The sequence below is a fragment of the Stenella coeruleoalba genome, assembly GCF_951394435.1.
Source record: "Stenella coeruleoalba genome assembly, chromosome: 4".
Lineage (NCBI taxonomy): Eukaryota > Metazoa > Chordata > Mammalia > Artiodactyla > Delphinidae > Stenella > Stenella coeruleoalba.
The window spans coordinates 74,783,299-74,805,069 of record NC_137149.1 but is presented as its reverse complement, the minus strand read 5'-3'; the positions used below and the strand labels follow the sequence as shown (position 1 = coordinate 74,805,069).

The 21,771-nt window shown below is 35.4% G+C and overlaps 1 protein-coding gene across 3 annotated transcripts in view; it reads right to left on the bottom strand.

Moving 5' to 3' along the window:
- The window catches only part of EXOC1 (exocyst complex component 1), a 61,306-nt gene that overhangs the window by 26,897 nt on the left and 12,638 nt on the right, over nt 1-21,771 (bottom strand). For all 3 annotated transcript variants that reach the window (XM_079920254.1, XM_079920253.1, XM_079920255.1), the window contains exons 4-9: nt 18,794-18,953; nt 14,220-14,407; nt 12,146-12,373; nt 11,805-11,937; nt 10,853-10,962; nt 3,301-3,450 (exon numbers count right to left, since the gene is read on the bottom strand). In XM_079920254.1, the coding sequence (XP_079776380.1) occupies nt 3,301-3,450; nt 10,853-10,962; nt 11,805-11,937; nt 12,146-12,373; nt 14,220-14,407; nt 18,794-18,953 (969 nt within the window). The remainder of the gene's footprint in view (nt 1-3,300; nt 3,451-10,852; nt 10,963-11,804; nt 11,938-12,145; nt 12,374-14,219; nt 14,408-18,793; nt 18,954-21,771) is intronic.

Below are 21,771 nucleotides of genomic sequence, written 5' to 3'. Positions count from 1 at the left end.
TAAACGGAAATATAAATTAAAATATACCCTAAAATTATTCCTATTTCATTGGCTGTTTCACATTTTCAGCATCTCATTTTTTCAAGTTTAAATTCTCATAAAAATATTGATCACTGCAAATCATTGAAAAGGACCGACAAATGGGAAATTAGCTTCTTACAATTCATAAAATCTTCATTAGTGGTTTCTACTCAAATCACTCAATATTACAGACTGCGTTCCAATACCCCAATTGTTTAAAGAGCAAATTATGACCCAAGCAATTTAAACAGTTTCAAAACAGCTATTTTGGTATTTTGAAAACAGTGATTTGAGCAGACTACTGAAAATCATCTTCGTTTTCAAAGCAATTCAAATGACTGAATAGCTTCCCCCAGGTCCTCAACAGAATTCACTGGTGGGAAAGTCCACAGACGGGTGTGACTCTCAGTTCATTCATTTACCAAATTCTGACAGATATCTCTCACTGTGAGTACGTATTCTTCTTAGCACCTTGTATACAGCACCTTACTTAAAATTTAACTATTATGAGTATAAATACTGTTATTTCAGGTAGTGTTTTCAACTTTATTTTGTGCTGACTGTAGAGCCTTACAGATAACTCCGTGTTTTACTTTCTCTTTACACAAAAAGAAAATTCCACAAATGTAAAACTGAGGTTAAGAGAAGATGTCTGAGCAATCTTCAAGACTGACTGCCAACCTCAGGGGGCTAATTAGGAGAGGAAAGCTCATTTCCTACCTAAGCATGGATGGACCATCTCCATTATGAATTGCCCTACATGCATAACCCAGAGCCACCATTGGAGGAAGGACTCTGACAGCAGGGCTCATTACATGACCAAGGCACCTCTATTTTCCTTAAGCTCTAATTATGTATACCAAAAATCAGGGCTTTGCTTAGATTCAGCCATAAGTAGAGTTGGGGCAGGGTCTAGTGATTCTTATCCCTCAAGAATTTAAAACAGGCATTTCCTGGTCCTGCCAGAAAGTGTGAGCTGTGTACACCCAACCAAGTGCAAATAGTACCTGGATTTAATTATTTCTTACTAAAGAAACACTGGTTTAGTCTGTTTCCTTCTTTCATTCCTTTCTTCCTTCTTTCTTTTTAATAAAATCCTGTTTAGGAAAACACTTCAGCTACCAAATTAGATTATGAGGCATAAAATACATGGTCTGTCAAAAGTTCAGAACACAGGATCAAGTAATATTCCTGGGAAATAAGTCAATTTCATTTAAAAAATCACATTAATATTGTCAGTTAAAAATATTCTGTGAGCAGAAAATGATTCCATAATTCAGTGCTAGATTGGCTATCGTCATGCTTCTTCACTTTAAATTACATTCATAAATACATTATATATAAAGATAGGGCAATAATACTCACTGAGAACACAATTAGGCAAAAAAGCTTACTGAGTATTTTACTCATTTGAATACTCACTAGGGGACAAAGCACTTGTTGGCACAAAACTCTTAAGGAGATGTAACCATGTTTAATTATCCAAAATATTAATCCTCTTACAACTTCAAAAGGCAAAGATTCCAGTAATGCAAATATTTTTCTTTAAGCTATCTACAAATCAGAATTCTGCTGAATCAAAACAAAACAAAACAACACACAACAGTAGAGTACTGAACCCATGGGTTCCTGCTACGATGGCCATGTATCTAAGTCAGATCGTGTCATTCCACTACTCAAAGCCCACCAACACCACTCCCCCATCTCCCTCAAAGTAAAAGCCAAATTCTTACAATGGTGCACAGTCTCTTCCAGATCTGCCCTGCCACACCCACCTTACCTCTCCCACCTGCCCTTCTTATCCTGAACCTGGCTCGCTGTGCTCCAACTACACTGGCCTCCTCGCGCTCCTCAAGTGCTCCAGGCTGCTCTTGCCTTGGGGCACTTGCACTGTGCCGGGAAAGCTTTCCCTAGAAACTCCCGCTGCTCACCCCTCCTTGTTTTTAAAATCTGTGCTCAAATGTCACCTTCTCATGACACCTTCTCTGACCATCCTTTTTGAAACTGCAAACATTTCTGACGTCCTGGCATTCCCTGCTTTATTTTCTCTAGAGTCCTCAGCAGTACCTTCCAACAGGCTATACAACTGACCTTTGTGTCAGTCCTTCTCCACCGGCATATGCACTCTGAACAGGCAAGTGTTCACCTACTTCCTTCAGTGCTGCATCTCTAGAGCTTACCACAGTGTTAGCACATAACAGGTGCTCAATTCATTTGCTTAATGAATATATGAATGACTCTTATCTTGTCCACTTGCTGATATTTAGTCAGTGGTATATACCACTGTTCTTCTAATCTCCAAGTCTAGCAAGTTTGGCATCATCCCGTCCCTTGTCTTTGGATTCTCTCTCTTTTTGTTTATATTCTCTATTCCTATTATCATCTTTCTGGTTCAAGATTTCATTTCATTTCAGTTATTACATTAAGTTCTAAATTAGTTTCCCCCATCTAGGCTTTTCCCATGTGTGAAGAATGCTGTTAGGTCTCAAGGCTCAGATTCTTTAACCTAACTTCTCACTCTTCCAGAATACGGAATTTCTGCTTTAATCAGGCTTGCTTTCTTACAGTCCTGGGAAAAGGGCATATTTTCCCACTTTTGTCTGCACATCTTGCTCCTCATCCCTGGAATGCCCTTCCTCTTATTTCTGGCTAATTTAATTCCACTCATTACTTAAAAGTCAATTCAAGTCCAATGTTTTCCATTAAGTTTTCCCCTGTGGCTTCCGTTCATGGATTTCCCTTCTCTAAACTGCCACATATTTAAACTCATTTCCAGTTTAGCACTTAATTTTTCGCTGATTGTTTTAATTATAATTGCTCTTCCCAGTTGTCCCACAACCAGGAATAGAAATACCATGTTTCTGTGTGCCTAGAAGAGTGGAATGTTTGCTTAAGAGGCACACTGCACTTGCTTAAAAGAACAGATTACAGATTCTTAGAGGGCAAATGTCTCACAGCATCTTCATACTCCCTAGTTTCTATATTGTATATAAAGAAACTCAGGAAATAATTATAGCATTTAACTAAACTGAATGATGCTTCAGGCTACAGCATGGCCTAAAACTACATTATATTGGAAGTTCAAAATCTAGCTCTTCTCCACCCAAGTAAATAAAATAAATGTTCTCCCTGGCTAATGAGCACTTAGAAATTCAATTATTTCCTACTTTGCCAAGAATATACAATAGTATTTCAAATGTCACCTGGGGAACTGAACACATGGCCTCTTGATTCTAAAAGATTATGCTCTATACTCAGTAACTGGCATCAAATCCATACCTTTGTTAGTCCCTCATATTTTCCATAATCGGTACTCTTTAGCCACTCCATCAGCTTGGCATATCGGAGCAAGTCTCTATGAAATGGATGATGATTAGGTAAAGTCAGTTCAACAGAGTGCTGAGCAAGAGTTGAACTCTGATCATGGCCCTAGAATGAGTAAGTAAGTAAATAAATATCATAGACAGTATAAAGAAACATTGTTGTAACTAAAAATTCTAAACAGTGATCAAATATGGCCAAGCAAAACCAACAGCACATAGAAAAATAAGAACTGAGTACTTACTTGGCTTCTTTTATCATCCTGTGTATGTGAACTGAACACCACCACCATTGAACAGTCATAAACACACAAGAGTGGTTCTCTGATAAATCAACTACTTGTTTTATCTTCTAAAGGAGTTGAGAATGAATGTTTTAATCAAGCTTGCCTCTCCCATATCATTTTACAATTTACTAAGCAAATAAATATCATGATACAAACAGTATTAAGAAACACAGCAAATAAGGAAGTCATTCAGAACAAATTGTCTACATCTATGGTATTTCCATTGGAGTCTACAATATTTAAAGCAACAAATGAAAATATATAGGATATAGAATTTCGGAACTAGGAAGGACTACAGATGACTATAACCTGGGCTTTCCAGGATAATCCCTAATAATAATGTAATTTTAATTTTCCCAATGATCTGTTAAGCAAATAAATATATGATTTTGTTTTTCATCCTTGACATGACTTATATAAATTAATAAGTTTTCAAACAGCCTGAGACAGATAATGCTTTCTGACTTTTGTTTTAGAGTATATGGAACTAGTAGATCATCTGATCCAATAGAAAAATTGAAGAACAAATTGAAACTCAAAGAGTTAAGTGATTTGCACAGGTCACACAGGAGGAAAGCTAGAATCTGAACCTTAGTCATCTGAGTCTCACTTCTGTTTTCTTTTAAAAACATGTCAAACAAAATCATTTTAAGCAGACTCAAAAATTGCCAAAGGTCAATACAAACATTACATTACAGAAATGTTTTCTAATGGCCACATCAGAAGGATGACTGGGATTCCATTAAATCACAGATATTAGACACTAAGCATAAATAGATATTATAGTTTTAAGTCTGCTAAGGTCTCCAAATTGTCTTAACTAGTTACACTGACTAAAAGCAAAGAACATTTGACAAAACTGTTATAGCTTATAAATGTTTTTCAAACATTCTGTCTTTATTAATAACAATATTAGATATCTTTTCATTATCCCAATCTTCCTCATTAATTTTTCTCAATGACTTAAGACTCAAAATCATTGTTTATGTTCTTCTACAACTGTGTACTCAGACCATTACATGTTAAGTTATATTATTTAATTTAATGTCAGAAAAGCTCTTCAATTAAAAACCTTCACTTCTCCTGAAAAATGGAAGAGTTAACATTTATAGAGGATTTTACAGTTTACAAAGATCTTTCACATATATTACTATTCAAAGCTTTCTTTTGCAACAGCATTTTAAAGATCACCATCATTTGAAAATTCACTGATATAAAGAACATCATTACCTTCAAACTATTACTATTAAGATAGATTAAATGTTATTAGTGTTAACAGAAAGATTTTAGAGAAAATGGTTCCAAAATACCTATAGGAAACAGGAAAATCAAATACTTAAATTGTTTAGTTCAATCAATAATATAGAGGGACTTCCCCCGTGGTCCAATGGTAAAGAATCCACCTTCCAATGCAGGGGCCAGGGGTTCAATCCCTGGTAGGGAAACTAAGATCCCACACGCCGCTGGGCAACTAAGCCAGTGTGCCGCAACTACTGAGCTTGTCCGCCTCAACAAGAGAGCCCATGTGCCACAAACTACAGAGCCTGCACGCCACAACTACAGAGCCCATGTGCGCTGGAGCCCGTGAGCCACAACTAGAGAGAGAAAACCCGCACGCCACAACTACAGAGAAGCCTGTGTGCCACAATGAAGAGCCCGCATGCCTCAACAAAGACCTCACATGCCACAACTAAGACCCGACGCAGCCAAAAAAAATAAAGAAATTAAAAAAAAAATAGAAAACGATCACATCTAGAACTCAAATGTGCTAAGAATTTTATTCTTTATGTATTTTTAAAATTAAGACATTGTTTAAAGTTTCTTATTATAAATAAGTAAATTAGTAACAATAACAATACCATGCTAGGTTCTTTATATATATAAATTCTAATCCTTATAATAACTCTGCAGACTACTTTTCTCCTCATTTAAAAAACAGCAAAACCCTATTATTAACATAATTTTAAAATAATATACTAGATTTTTTCCAAATTAAGCTAAAACAAATACGTTTTCTAAGAACTTAGTGAATTATAAATTTTCATTAGTGTGTATGTATATATAATATATATTATTATACTATAATAATATGTATTATTATAATATATAATATATATTAATATAATATGTAATGTATATATAATATATATACATATACCTAGAATTTATAATAAAATTAGCTAATTTTGAACACTTTACTAAAACCAAGCACTGTTCTAAGTGCTGACCATATAACAACACATTAATCCTCATACCAACCCTATGAAGTAGGTATTTTTATTACCCCCATTCATTTGATAGGGCAACTAAGATGGCACAAAGAGGTTCACTTGCCCAAGGTCACCCAGGCAGCAGAATCAGGATTTGGAATCCAGGAAACTTGGCTCCAGCATCCATACTCTTAACCACTATGCTTTACTGACCTTCTAACAGAAATGACACATTCATGTTAAATACTGAGCAAATTTTCAAGATTTGGGAACTCTATGTTATGGCATGTTTATTTTTATTTTCTTAAAGGAAAAAGAAAATATGAGCAAAGTTTCAACAAACATGAAAACCGATCTTAAGTAATCACAGTCCTTTCTAAGTTTTTAACCACATCAACCTATGTTTAGAAGATTGTGAAATGTGCTTAAGGAAATAATTTTTGTGGCATGAACTGAATATTGTTGATTTATTACACAGGTTTTATTTTGCTATATGATGTTTCTGTAAATATATGTTGAAAGAAAAATTTCCAAATTTAAGCATATAGCAAAACCTCCCACAACTTCAGTTTTTTCCTGGCTGTACTTTTAGCTCAGTGCATAATTGGTCTTATCATGTTGCTAGAAGTGGAGCACAGAATCATGAGGTCTCTGTAGAACCAAAGGGGGAAAAGGGGCAGAGAACAGTTATCCTTTCAAGACAAATCTTTCAAAAAACCAAAATATTTTTTACAATGACATATCCCTTCTGCAAATATTTCCTCAATTTTATTAGCCTTAATTTGATTGCCTGCTTCCAATATCAGAATCCTAATTAGTGTAACTGGTCTGATTCCCCCAGATGAATATATTTCTAGATACATGACTCCCTAGTAAACGTGTAAGTTATGGGTAAGAGTCTATCATTTCAATGGAAGCTGAGTATGTAAAAAGATCTAAAAGAGCCAAAAAAATCTGCCAATTGTTAAAAATATTACTCTTATATTACAGTAAGAAGTGAATATTAAAAACACATTTCAAGTTTCATTAAAATATAGCTATGTGGACGTATTACTGTGAAAGTTGCATCACAGAGAGTATGCTCTGAATCAGTGATTCCCAAATATGAAGATGTTCTCACTGGCCCGCAGCAATAAGAAAACAAGAAAAGGATGGGAGCCAGTTTCTCATAAAGGTAAATGTATTAATTTAGAAAGTCTGAAATTATGTTCTTCCTTTTCTTTTAGTACCAAATGTCATTTTAGAAATAAAACGATAGTGAAAGCAGATGGAGATATTTCTTTTTTAAGGTTTTTACTTGGTAAAATAAATTGGTGACTTGGTCAGTCTCCAAATTTAATTTTATTGATGTGTGAATTTTAGAAAGACCAGAAATCAGTGCTCTTAAATCGCTGTTATGTTGTGGTCATTAGATTATTTCCACCAGATTCTTCTGTACAGTAGTTATAATATTATACCTATACATTTGCTATAAATTGCATTGCAAGAACTCTGTTCAAGACTTGTCTTAATCTGTGATGCCATATCTGACTATTTAAATCCTCAGTAAACTCACTTTTGATTAAACCTCTTTAGCACTTATACATATGAATATTATGTATATGTGGCTATACAATTAGCAATTTAATATACAAGCGTATCTCATTTTATTGTGCTTTTACTGCGCTTTGCAGAAATTGCATGTTTTACAAATTGAAGGTTTATGGCAACGCTGTGTCAAGCAAGTGTACTGGCGCCATTTTTCTAAGAGCATTGACTCACTCCATGTCTCTGTGCCACATTTTTTTTTTTTTTGCGGTACGCGGGCCTCTCACTGTTGTGGCCTCTCCCGTTGCGGAACACAGGCTCCGGACGCGCAGGCTCAGCGGCCACGGCTCACGGGTCTAGCCACTCTGCGGCATGTGGGATCTTCCCGGACCGGGGCACGAACCCGTGTCCCCTGCATCAGCAGGCGGACTCTCAACCACTGCACCACCAAGGAAGCCCCTTAAGTCTTATTATTTAAGAAATAACATTTTGTAAGGCCACAGCTGCCATAGATATAGTGATTCCTCTGATAGACCTGGGTAAAGACCACTGAAAACCTGTTGGTAAGGATTCACCACTCTAGATGCCATTAAGAACATTCGTGATTCATGAGAAGAGATCAAAATATCAACATTAACAGGAGTTTTGGAAGAAGCTGATTCCAACCCTCATGAATGACTTTGAGGGGTTCAAGACTTCAGTTGAGGAAGTAACTACAGATGTGGTAGAAATAGCAAGAGAACTAGAATTAGAAGTGGAGCCTGAAGATGTGACTGAATTGCTATAATCTCACTTAATGGATTTTAACGGATGAGGAGTTGCTTCTTATGGCTGAGCAAAGAAAGTGGTTTCTTGAGATGGAATCTACTCCTGGTGAAGATGCTGTGAAGACTATTGAAATGACAACAAAGGATTTAGGCTATTACATAAACTTAGTTGATAAAACAGCGGCAGGATTTGACAGGACTGACTCCAGTTTTGAAAGAAGTTCTACTGTGGGTAAAATGCTATCACCAGCATTGCATGCCCCAGAGAAATTGTTTGAGAATGGAGAAGTCAATCATTATAGCAAACTTCATTGTCTTATTTTTTAAAATTGCCATAGCCACCCCACTCTTCAGCAACCACCACCTTGATCCCTCAGTGCCATCAACATCGAGGAAAGACCCCCCACCAGCAAAAATATTATGACTCATTGAAGGCTCAGATGATGGTTAGCAATTTTTAGAAATAAAGTATTTTTTAAATTAAGATGTGTACTTTTTGTTAGACATAATGCTATTGTACACTTAATAGGCTACAATATAGTGTAAACATAAATTTTACATGCACTGGGAAACAAAAAAATTTGTGTGACTTGCTTTATTGAGATATTCATTTTATTGTGGTGGTCTGGAACTGAACCTTCAATGTCTCCAAGGTACTCTGTATACACTGCTGTAGAGCTTTAAGTACATTACTTTTAACACCTCCTCACAAGCATCTTGAGGGTGGGAGTCATTTCTTATTCTTATATATGGATGACACTGAGTACAAAACAGGCATGCAATAAAAATCTGGTGACTGACAAAGAGATAAACCATAATATGGTAATCAAATTTTCCCAGCTAGTGTGTCCCACAACCAGGAATAGAAATACCCATGTTTCCCAACTCTTTTGCTAGGTGACACAATGCATTAAATTTAACACACAGAAAATCTCTTTTCTATACTTGGGACATTGTCCTCCACCTTCTTCAGCACATTCTAGGTTGTTGCAACATTCTGGTTTTCAACATGCATTACTCACATGTAACAATACATATTAGATTTTCAGAACTCGGAAGCATTCACTTTAAACAAAGCCATTAGTTTATAAGGCAAGGAAGCAAAATCATAAACAGTAGCATGTTACAACAAACAATTAAGGGTGCAGAAAGGATTATCGTTTACTGACTAGTATTTTCAGTACCATCTACAAGTGTGGCCTGTATCACTGTCAACAGGATTATTTTTAAAAACTAGGGAACTGTGTAGAAATAGATATTATTGAAATAATAGTGTAAGTAAAATGTGCATTAGTATTTCCTACATGATTTCTAGGTTTACTTTTTTCTTGATGCTTTTCACGTCAAGTAAAATGTTAAGAGAGTCTTCCCCAATTTCCCCCTTGCATGCTTAGTTAGATGGCCTTCCTTTATGCTCCCACAGTACCACTATCATAACATATACCCCCCCTCAGTCCATCAGTCTATTATATCTCCCTTCTCTAGACTGTGAGTGACTTGAGGGCAGAATCAGCCTCTCATCTATTCCAAGTAAATGTCTGGTATGCATCTCTAATCACTTGGCAAATGATTTCTAAATATATGAAGGAGAAAGTGAGTGACTGATAGAATGACAGGAAGAAAGGCAAGCAGACTGAGATTAAATGCTTTTTTGGCCTAAATAAACTTTTTGTTATGGGACATTAAAAAACTGCTATAAATATGGTTAACAGGTAGCTTAAATCAGTAAATTATAATCTATAAAGATTCTGCTGCTGTTAAGCTTAGTAAACTTTACAGAAAAAAGAAAAGAATCAAAGAAGCTGGAGCCAAAGTTGATGTACTCACAGGCACCGAAAGAAAGTAGGACCTGTTATAGAGTTGAAGGAGGGCCTGAGTAAACTAATCAGAAATAAAATATAGTAAATACAATTGTTTTAGAATACTACAAAGTGAAAACAAAATAAGAATCTAGTATTTCAGACAGCATTTCTTGATGAACAGAGTTTCCCTCAATTTTTTTTTTGCCCAATAACCCTATTAAAATAAAGGAGATGAAAAATATATGAAACCAGTTTATTAAAATGCCCAGATATTAAAATGCCTTCTATTCAAATCCCTCTAAGGTACCCTTAATAATATTATTAGCATTATTATCATTGCCACAACCTTAATTATAATATCCCTTTCCATATAAAAATGCAAAGGGTTTATATAAGATTAAATCAACTGGAATTTACAACTGACTTAGTCATTTTTCTCATATATGTAAGTACATGAAGCCAATGAAACACTTCAAACATGGAATCAAGTCCTAGTTCTCAGTATTCAAAATACTAAAAAATAAAACAAGCCAAACAGTAAACATGTTAACAGGTTTGGACTTATTTTTATAAATAAGAATGTCTAAATGGTATATGCAACATGTAAGCATAGTTATTTAAAACTCAGGGAGTTTTAGCTAAAAGGAACTAGACTGTCTTCCTAAGGAGGCCACTGAGGCCCCAAATACATCTACGAGCAAATATGCGCATGTCTGCTCGTAGATGTATTTACAAATATTAAAATTTAAAAATATTAAAATCAAAGAAATGTGTGCAGGAATATACTGTGATCCCAATTAAACACACTAAAATTTTTTCTGGGAATTTAATTTTAAGCTAATATATATTATTTTTAAGTTAATATATATATAAACAGGTTACAGGAACATGCCGGTATTAATAATAAAATAAAATTACCTGTTGAACAAAAACATTGTTGAGGTGACTGGCTAGTCTCCGGGCAAAATGCTCTCGCAAATCACTGAAACGCTGCTGTTGCTGCTTGACTGCCAGAAGCATGTCATGGCCTGAAATCATAACATTTTTTGACTTATTTAATGTGTAAAAAGAGTTCCTCGATGTTTAATGAATACCTTTATAACAGTATCCATATTTCAGTTTTGAAGAACCCAAAGTTTTACTGGTTTATTCGTATGCTTTGTAAAAGAAAGGTAAAGGGAAAAAAATAGTATAGCACAGTGGTTCTCACAGTGTGGTCCTGCCTCAGCATCATCTGGGAACTGTTAGAAATATGGATTCCAAGGTCTCAGCCCAGACCTACTGATTCTGGAGGTGGCACCTGGCAATCTGTATTTTCGTAAGCCTTCTAGGTCAGTGGTCCCCAACCTTTTTGGCACCAGGGACCAGTTTCGTGGAAGACAATTTCTCCACAGATGGTGGTGGCGGGGATGGTTCAGGCGGAATGCGAGCGATGGGGAGCGGCAGATGAAGCTTCGCTCACTCGTCCGCCGCTCACCTCCTGCTGCGCGGCCCAGTTCCTAACAGGCCGCGGACCAGTACCAGTCGCAGCCCCGGGGGTTTGGGACCCCTGCTCTAGGTGATTCTAATGCAAACTCAAGTTTTGGAACTGCTGGCATAGCAAAACCTTATGTCATCTACTTTGTGCCAGGTTCTATAGACAGTACTGAAGAAAAATCCTGGTGTTAACCAGTCATTGATGGTCAATCAGAAGGAACTGAAATGAAAAATTTCTTAGTGCTAATATGAATTATGTTTGATAATAAGTGAAATTTGTTTTAATAGCTAAGAATGTAACCCTAAACCACTTGCCCCATGCACTTCTTGTCAAAAGCTTTATACTAAGTCACAGGCTTAGTCTCAGGTTCTTGGGCAGATTTTGTTGTCATACCTGGTCGAAGAGCCACATTCATGCACTGCAGAAGGGCATCCGCGGCATTGGTACAGGCCTCGATGCCCCTGGAGGAAGCAAGATCTCCTTCCTGAAGGGCCTTTATATGACCTTTGGCCAAGTCCATGTGGTTCTGGAATATATATAAATACACCGTTTGTACATGTACTCTTCAGGAAATTTACAGGTAAGATGCTACTCAATCCTATTACTAGCTCTTTGGAATTTCAGTATTTTTAAATCTTGCTCTCCCAAGGAAATTAGAAAATGTTTACAAATGGGTTTTACATATTATCATTAGATTTTTTTTATTGTTGTTGGTAATTTATAATCATGCTTACCACAAGGAACTCTATCTCTGATAGGAGTTTTACATTATTAGTGTTACTAAGATGAATCAGGTGGTTGCTCTCAGAGATCTGATCCATTTGTTCTTTTACACTTTGGAGCATTTCCTCATAACTGCTCAGTTTCAATTCAATCTGATCCACCTCCTTTAGAGCCTCGTCCAGCAAGTTCATTAGGATGTTTACTTGCTTTTCGGAGGCCATGATTGACTGGATGTTGGCCTACAAAGTTAAAAAGATAAGTAATACTTTGTATTCTTCAAATGTGTAAAAGAGGTATAAAAATGAAATATTGATAAATCTCTTTGACAGCAGAGTAACAAAGGTTGACATACACATTTAAACATCTAATTTATCATTTTGTGTTTACATTCCACTTTTTTACACAGTATTTCAGGAAAGTACACTTTCCCTTATATCAAGGTTAGGGACCATACCTCAGTATTGCATATTTCTGCAGACTGAACAAGTAGGGCTCTGCCCCACGATGTATCATCAGTAATGGTATATTCTCATTTCTATAAATTAAGTGGCATTACACTATGTCATCTCTGATACTTCTTCCAACTCTATTAGCTATAAAAATTTTCTATACTCTGTAATATTTACATAAAACCCTAAACAAAAGCAGAATCATCTACGTTAATACCTTAGTCAAGAGGGTAGCAGTAGTATGCCAGCCTTTGAAGAATTCATGGAACTAATTTATAACTGTTGTATGATTTCTACTAACAGGATGTGGAAGAGCCTGTTGCCATAAGATAGCTCCTTCTATGGTATTCTTTCTTTTCTCTTTCATTTGCGACTACTTTTTTTTCGAGGCAAAGCAGTAACAAACCACCATCCCTTTATTAATGTTTTCTAAATGATTCTGACTATTGATTCTGAATTGCCTGAAATATGGAAGCTTTCAAATCCAAAATTAAACTGCAAAGTAATATGATGACTTGCAACACAGATGCAATATTAACTAGAAAAGATAATACAAATCACTAAGCCACATTAAGAAGGCAGATAACACAGTATGAGGAAAAAATTTGGACAAGGAATTAAAAGAGTATCATTGTACAGTTGATGCTATAATTTCACATGTGTTATTTTATACACTATTCATAATAACTCAATTGTAGGTGCAGCCCAACTGTAAAGGCAGCAGGGCTCAGACCCACTGACATCAAGCAGCAGAGATGGGCTTGAACTGACCCAGGACAATTTCTACTTTAACATCTTGAAGTCTCTTTTAGGCTTTACTTCCAGAGGGTTTTATAGATTTGTAAGCTTGGACTGTTCGTGTAATCTCTGGGCCTGAGTTCAATCACATAACTTCTGTACCTTTCATGTACCTTAACGTTCTTTAAGTCTTTAAATATTTTTTATTCTCTGAGGATTTTTCTTAAATGCATACCTTGTCTAAACAAAATAAAAAACCCCCAAATGTTCCCATTTTAGGCTTTTCTCACAACAGAGGTGCTACCTGCAGCTTTTTACTTTCTAAAAAAAAGTAGATAAATAAAGATGTGCATTTAGATACAAACTTAGAAATTTGCATACAAATGAATAGAGTCTATTCCAAAACATTTCAGCAGGGGAGTCAAACATCCTTTTCCCCTGGCTCTCTGTTTTCACCACACTATCTTGCTCTCTTTGGGTACATGATTCACTTCTTTCAGCCCAATTTCTCTCTTTCTAACCTGTACCTTTTTTTCTTCCTTCAAACCACAAAAACGCTATTCTTTTGCATTGAACTATTCTGAGGTGTTTCAGAGGCTGCGGGAATCAACCCTCAAGTTGGTTTCAGGCTGGCTACTTTTTACTTCCATCACTTCAAATCAAGAAGCTCCCCAAATCCAGAACCTCAGGCAACTGCCTTCATTGGCCTATTAGGAATGGTTGTCTTTTGAACAAGAACAGCGAAAGACTGATGGCAGCTGGTAATGCACTTATAGAGAAAGACAGCAATAATCACACTACCCAGGCTTAAGTGCTCAGGCAGTAAAATATGAACATCACCAGTCTCCTCAATTCACTACACACACATCACTAATCATAGATTACAAGAAAGGCTTACCCCATCTAGCACCTGCAGCTCTCTGGACAACCTTTCTGCAAAGGCCTCGGCATTTGAAATTGCATACTCACAGCCTTCCATCATTATCTCAATATCCTGCTCTTCTCTTGCATTTAACTCTTGGTATTCATCCACTGCTTCTTCATCGCCTCCTGTCACACTCTGATTTTCTCCACTTGGTACAGATTCTTAAAGAGGGTAAAAATTAGAAATAAAGTAGTAAAAAAAAGTAGGACGGACAATAGCACTGTACTTATATGTAAGGTCAGTTATAAGCACAGGTCACATTTAGTGGCTGAAAAATAGGAAAAAATGATTCAAAATGTATGAAAAAAACCCTTATTATTATGAAGAACTGCATGTGTTAACATAATTATTATAACAAAAGCATGCAGTCTAATTCATTGACTTGTGTTAAAATAGGCTTTAGTCACAGTTTCCCAAAACATAAACTATAAAACAAATACAAAACCAGAAACAAAGCATGTGTGCAAGACTAACCTTTCCCCCTACCTGAAGTGACTGTCGCTCTAACAAAACAATGATTATGAGTTCAGGACACATGAAAAATAATTCGCTTCCCTTTTTTTCCCAGGTAACATTTTCTTCTGTTATCTTTGTTATGTTTTTTTCCTCCAAATAACTTTCAATTGAAATTTTAAAAATGCATCTACAATTCACAATTTATTTTGGGCACTGAAAATATTAACTGAATTTTCCATTTCTTTCTTTAAAATTTTTTCACGTGTTAATAAAATTTCTAAAGATCAGCTAATAGAAACTTTCTCAGTAACTGTATACTGTAGTAAGAAGAGCAACAACTACACGGCTGAGTGAAATTACAAAAATTTAAACTGTTTTCCCGCTTCAAAACAAAAGACCATGAGGTCAAATCTGAGATGCTTTCTGGGTAAATGTCTCAGTTCAGTTTTTTGAGAGAATACACTCAGCAAGTGGGATTTATATAAATCTTGAGGTTAAGAGAGGTAAAATGAAAAAAATAATTTTTACCCCTAAATAAACCTCGAAACAAAGTCATTGATTTTCATCAACTCATGTGACATGTTAAAATCACAAACACTGGATGTTTGAAATATTCATTATTTTGTATGAAAATGAATATTTGCATTCAGTGTGACATATGTTCATTTGTCCTAGAATAAAAAACACCTAATTCAAAGTAACAAACGGTTTACTCTTAAGAATGGCAATTAGGCCGATTTAGATAATGTCCCAGAAAAAAAAGGAGGGGGTAAACTTTTGGTACAGGCAATTACAGATTACAGTATATAAATATAAGTTCCTTACAGTAGCATCACCGAGCTCCTAGTCCTTTGAAACAGTCACTGTGGAAATGTTAAACTGTCATGTGTGACAGCTTCTTAGCCACTAGGGGGCAGGGAATGCCTAAACCATTCTGTACAGCTCCTTGCCCAAGTAAATATTTAAAAATAAACAAATATTTTAAATGATCATAACTGCTTCAGAAGTATTTTCTCTTCCATAAAACAGCCCTTTGGAAGTCAATAATGAATACTATCATCGATTTTTATTACCATATGGATTTTGTAGTAATATACTTTTCCCTGCACACAATTTCATAAAGTATGCAACCAACAGTACATAACAACGTCAAGTAATAAAAATCTATGGAATAGAATAAGAAGAAAAGGTGTTACGCACCTTCTGTAACTTTAGGCAGTTCTGGAGAGTAAAAAGGTATGAAAAAAGCAGAGGAAAGTAAGCAAAGAATATTAGCTGGCTAGAAACGTACACAGGTTTAAATTTTAAAAATACTACCCATATTTCATTCGAACTTCATGCTACATTAAAGCTTAAAAGACAATGTCAAATACAACTACAAACTGGAAATATCCACAAGAAGCTAAATTTCCAGTGTTCATTTTTTTAATTCATTTTCTGACAGTGACTAAAAATACATTTATCTTTCTATTTTCTCTTAGTCGTTTATGAAACAGTACTGCCGAGTCCTTGGAGGAGAAAACTGGGAAACAGATCACTTCCTGGGGATTGCTTATAGGTCAGTTGTGACTCATGCGTTTAGTCTAGTTATTTTCACTCAAGGCCCAAACCTTTACCCAGACACTCCCTCACAATGGATTAGTCATAAAACATTGTTAGAAAGGACAAGATGGAAGCAGTTTAAAAAAACACACACGATTATCAGTTCAAGCTGGCTTTTAAGGAGTCAAGTCAAAGATTTAAAAAAAAAATCTGGCTGCAAGAATGAAAAAGAAAAGCCCAAACAAAAACTTCACTCTACTTCAACTGCTAACAAGGTCCTGTTTTAAGAACCTTATTGTACTAAGAAGCCCCATTTATTAGCACGAACATTCAATTGTCACCAATAAAAACTACTAAAGCTGCTACTGCTAACATTCCCAATGAACAGTCTTACTTACTTGAATGATTACTTAGCTCTTAAAAGGAGATGTTGATAATTTCTCATTTGTTTTCTAACATAACCCAAAGCTTAGAGACTTTTTTTTAAAAAATGGGAGTTAGTGGTCATGATTTTAAAGTCCAGTAAAACATTAAACAAGTTTATGGACATTAATAAAGCTACTATATGAACTCCATTAAACCAAAGCAACAGTTACTAATTTATAGAAAGTGATTTTCAAAATGAGCTCCTTAAGGATCTCAGTATTCTTAAAATTGATCTCAATTAGGTAATATTTATAAAAATAAAAATATCTACACCTTCATTTAAGGCCCTGAAAAATTAAATGTCTTGTCTTTTTTTAAAGCTAGTCACCTCATTCTCAAAAAACAGCAATACTCTTCTCATTGATTTTGGTAATATTGCTTAATGAGGTAAATACAGGTAGGTATGTACTTGCCCATATTGTTGACTGAATGAAATATATTGGTTTAAAATACATCTCAGGCAATAAGTAACATCTGGAAACACATCATATTCAAAAACAGAACAGAAAGCTTATGAATCATTCAATGATCAGAATGTTCAACCCTGAAATGGTTAAAAAAAAAAAGAAAGCTACTCAGAACAAATTAAGCCACTATTCAAAGCATGGAAAATTACCATAAATTTCTTAAAGGTTATTCCCTCAACACACTCAACCAAGACACTGGAGGCTAATGTTGGCGAGATGGCAACCCTGAGGGCTCCAACACAAGGCCAGCCCCACTGTAGGGAGAAGCATGTGGCCTGAGAGATGTGACTTGCCTCTGCCAGTTCCAAGCATCAAGCCTGAAACCAGTAATGGCCTCACTAATTAATAAGTGATGGACAAGAATACTACAGTTAGGGAGAGAAAGATAGATGACCAAACAGCAAAGGAATTAAGTAAAACAAAATGGAGAAGGGACAGAGGCAAGTGACTAAGTCAAGGAATAGTCTGAAGCATCTGAAACTGCCATTTTTATAGGTCAAACTGGTTGAATATTGGCAATTTCAGATGTTTCACTTGACAGAACAGAAGCTTCTATTTTGAAATGCTAATATACAACTTAGGACAAATCTAAGTTTTCTTTCTAATATATAATTTAGAACAAATCTACTTTTTTTTTCCTCAATAAAGGGGCAACAACTCTGTCCACCTGCTGTTACTTCAATTGCTTTCTTTGAGATAAACAATACAACACAAATTGCATCCCCAAGGCACAAAGAACCCATCTTCTCACAATGTGTATGTCTTCATAAAAGATATTTTAAAAGAAAAAGACCTCATTGTATGTTTTCAACAATTAACAGTAGAGTTTTTGTCTTATAACACAAAATAATCCCTAGTAATATTCCTGAAGACATACTGATCTAAAATACCCTAATTAAGCTCACGTCTTAAGACTTTATCCTGATAATAGAATAATAATTGTTAATATATAATTGAGTTCTTACTATATATCTGGCATTGTTCTCATCATGTTCATATATTAATTTAATCCTTAAAACAATCCTATGGAGTCGATACTATTATTATCTCTGTTTCTGACATACGAGAAACTGAAACAGAGTAACCCAAGGTCACACAGCTATAGTAAGTGACAAAGCCAGTATTTGAACCCAGGCAGTCTGACTCCAGAGTTGTTTCTTAAACACTACACCTACACTCTACACAAAAATACAGCTACAAGGATATTCATCTCAGAGCTGTTTAAGATAAGCAAAGATTGGAAAAATTTTTTAAAGTGGTTAAAAAATTATAGTATATCCAATACAATGGAATACTATGGTGCCATTAAAAATAATGTCGGGGTAAGTGTTTAATAACATGGAAAATGTTCATGAAACATTATATGAAAAGGCATGTTAGGTAGCAACATAGATTTCTTTATTTAAAAAAAAGCATTTCAGTATGCATAGAAATGCATAGTTATCTCCGAGGATTAAGTTTATAAGTGATTTTCATTTAATTTAATGAATCAGTTTTCTATAATGAACAAGCATCACTTCTGCAATAAGAAAAATTATCTTAAAATTCCTTTACAAAAAAGATAATTCAGAGTTTTAAATACTTTGAGTAATGCCAAATTATATATTCACTTACAGATATACCTGATTTTACATATACGTTTTTATTTAACTTTACCTTCCAAAAGCTGTGAGCTAACATTGACAAAATCAATTTTCTTCCGGAGATATCGCTGGTTCAGTTTCCAAATGCATGAAATAAATGCATTCTTTTCAGCAGTGCTGCTGGCAACCCATTTATATATTTTTTCAAAATGTAAATCAAATTCAGGATTTTCCTGAAATAAAAATATACAAAAGATATTGCTTTTGATCATATCCTCTTTTCATTATTGTAAAACATATATGTCAATAAAACAAAAAGAAGTTGAAGCTGTTGTTGGAAAAAAAAATCACCATTACAAATCTACTAAAAGGGGGACTTCCCTGGTCAAGAATCCGCCTGCCAGGGCAGGGGACACAGGTTCAAGCCCTGGTCCGGGAAGATCCCACATGCCACAGAACAACTAAGCCCATGCACCACAGCTACTAAGCCTGCGCTCTAGAGCCCGCGAGCCACAACTACTGAGCCCATGTGCCACAACTACTGAAGGCCTCATGCCTAGAGCCCGTGCTCCACAACAAGAGAAGCCACTGCAATGAGAAGCCCATGCACTGCAATGAAGAGTAGCCCCCACTCGCTGCAACTAGAGAAAGCGCGCGCATAGCAACGAAGACCCAACGCAGCAAAAAAAAAAAAAAAAAATCGACTACAAGGTTTTTTCCCTCACTGAAACTGGTAATGTCAGCACAAGCAAAACTAAGTTATGTCTATATAATGTCATACCTAAATATCTACACAAAGAGATAGTCTCCAATAACTATAAATAAATCAAAATGAAATTCTACTTGAAATAGATGAGATGGAGAATAGATTAGTGGTTGTCAGGAGTCAGGGATTGTTGAGGGGAGGAAAGAGGATGGGTGTGCTATAAAGAGGTAGCTGAGGGAGCTCTTTAAGGTGTTGTAATACTTCTGTATCTTGATTGTAGCAGTGGTTACATGGACCCGCACATAATAAAATGGCAAAGAACTGCGCGCGCATGTGTGCACACACATGCACACGCGCGCACACACACACACAATCAACTAAGTGACTTGCAGAGAATGGTTCGGAGAATTCAATTTATAGCACAAATTTTGTGTACCTCTCAAAAGAAGCTGGATTAAAAACAACATAGTATTCTGGTAATTTCCTTTCTATGCCCCTTAGGTCTATGAATGAAAGTATAGGATGTCTGATGGCCTGTGTCTCAGCTTCCTAGTTTATAAGATGGCAATGGTTTCTGGTTTTGATGTGGACCTAATTTTTCTTTTTAAATTGCCTATGGGGTTTTACAGTTATACTTTTTCTTTGATAATGTGCTATTATTCACAGCTGTGAATCTTCTCATTATAACATGTGAGAAAAAATACAATCTATACCCTAGTGTGATTTCCAAGAACAAATGAGGTGAAAAGCAGGGACTGCTCCTGTTTACAATTCTGAAAATACAGAACAATTAAAGGTGTCTCAAAAGTAAAAAATACAAGCCTTTTAAGATCATTTCAAATGAAAAAGAAGTTCAACTGGTGTGAGAGAACTGCACTATGTTTTCTACATGTCTCTTAAGCCACATTACAGAAATATTTTCATGCCTTGATATTCTCCCTTGAATTTAGAACTACTTGACTACTGTATAAAATATGAAAACATATGGATGTATACTTTCCTTCACATCCAAGGAATTAAAAGAGGCTCAAATGTTTTTAATGTTCTATAGAAGGCTAAACATGTATTCAATTAATTTAAAGTATTCAATTAATTTAAAGTGTTATTTAGGGGGAATAAAATGTAATAAAGACCATAAGTAGGCAAGGAAAGTGATATGACTTTCACTGTGAAGATCTGGGATAATTTAGGGATCAAGACTTACCTATGGTACAATCATATTACAGTAGCATGGATGTACTAATGAATTTATAGCTCAATAAGCAGAATTAAAATGACAAAAGATTAAAAACTTTCACTTACAACAAAAAGGTAATTGCATTATAAGTTGGTGCAGCCACTATGGAAAACAGTATGGAGGTTCCTCAAAGAACTAAAAATAGAGTTGCCATATGATCCAGCAATCCCATTCCTGGGCATATACCTGGACAAAACTATAATTTGAAAAGATAAATGCACCCCAATGTTCACTGCAGCACTATTTGCCACAGCCACGACAGAAAAACAACCTATATGTCCATCGACGAATGGATAAAGATGATGTGGTACATATATACAATGAAATACTACTTAGCCATAAAAAAGAATGAAATAATGCCATTTGCAGCAACATGGATGCTACTAGAGAGTATCATACTAAGTGAAGTTAGTCAGACGGAGGACAAATACATATGATATCACTTATATGTGGAATCTAAAATGTGACACAAATGAACTTATCTGTGAAACAGAAACAGACTCACTTACATAGAGACCAGACTTGTGATGGCCAAGGGGGAGGAGAGGTGAGGAAGGGATGTACTGGGAGTTTGGGATTAGCAGATCCAAACTATTATACATAGAAGAGATAAACAAGGTCCTACTGTATAGCACAGGGAACTATATTCAATATTCTGTGATAAACCATAATAGAAAAGAATATGAAAAAGAATATATATATATATGTATAACTGAATCACTTTTTTGTACAGCAGAAATTAACACAACATTGTAAATCAACTATACTTAATAAATTTTTTTTAAAAAAAGGTAATTGTGGACAAGGATGTCCACTCTCACCACTATTCAACATAGTTTTGGAAGTCCTAGCCATAGCAATCAGAGAACAAAAAGAAATAAGAGGAATACAAATTGGAAAAGAAGAAGTAAAACTGTCACTGTTTGCAGATGACATGATACTATACATAGAAAATCCTAAAGATGCTACCAGAAAACTACTAGAGCTAATCAATGAATTTGGTAAAGTTGCAGGATACAAAATTAATGCACAGGAATCTCTTGCATTCCTATACACTAACAATGAAAGATCAGAAAGAGAAAGTAAGGAAACAATACCATTCACCATT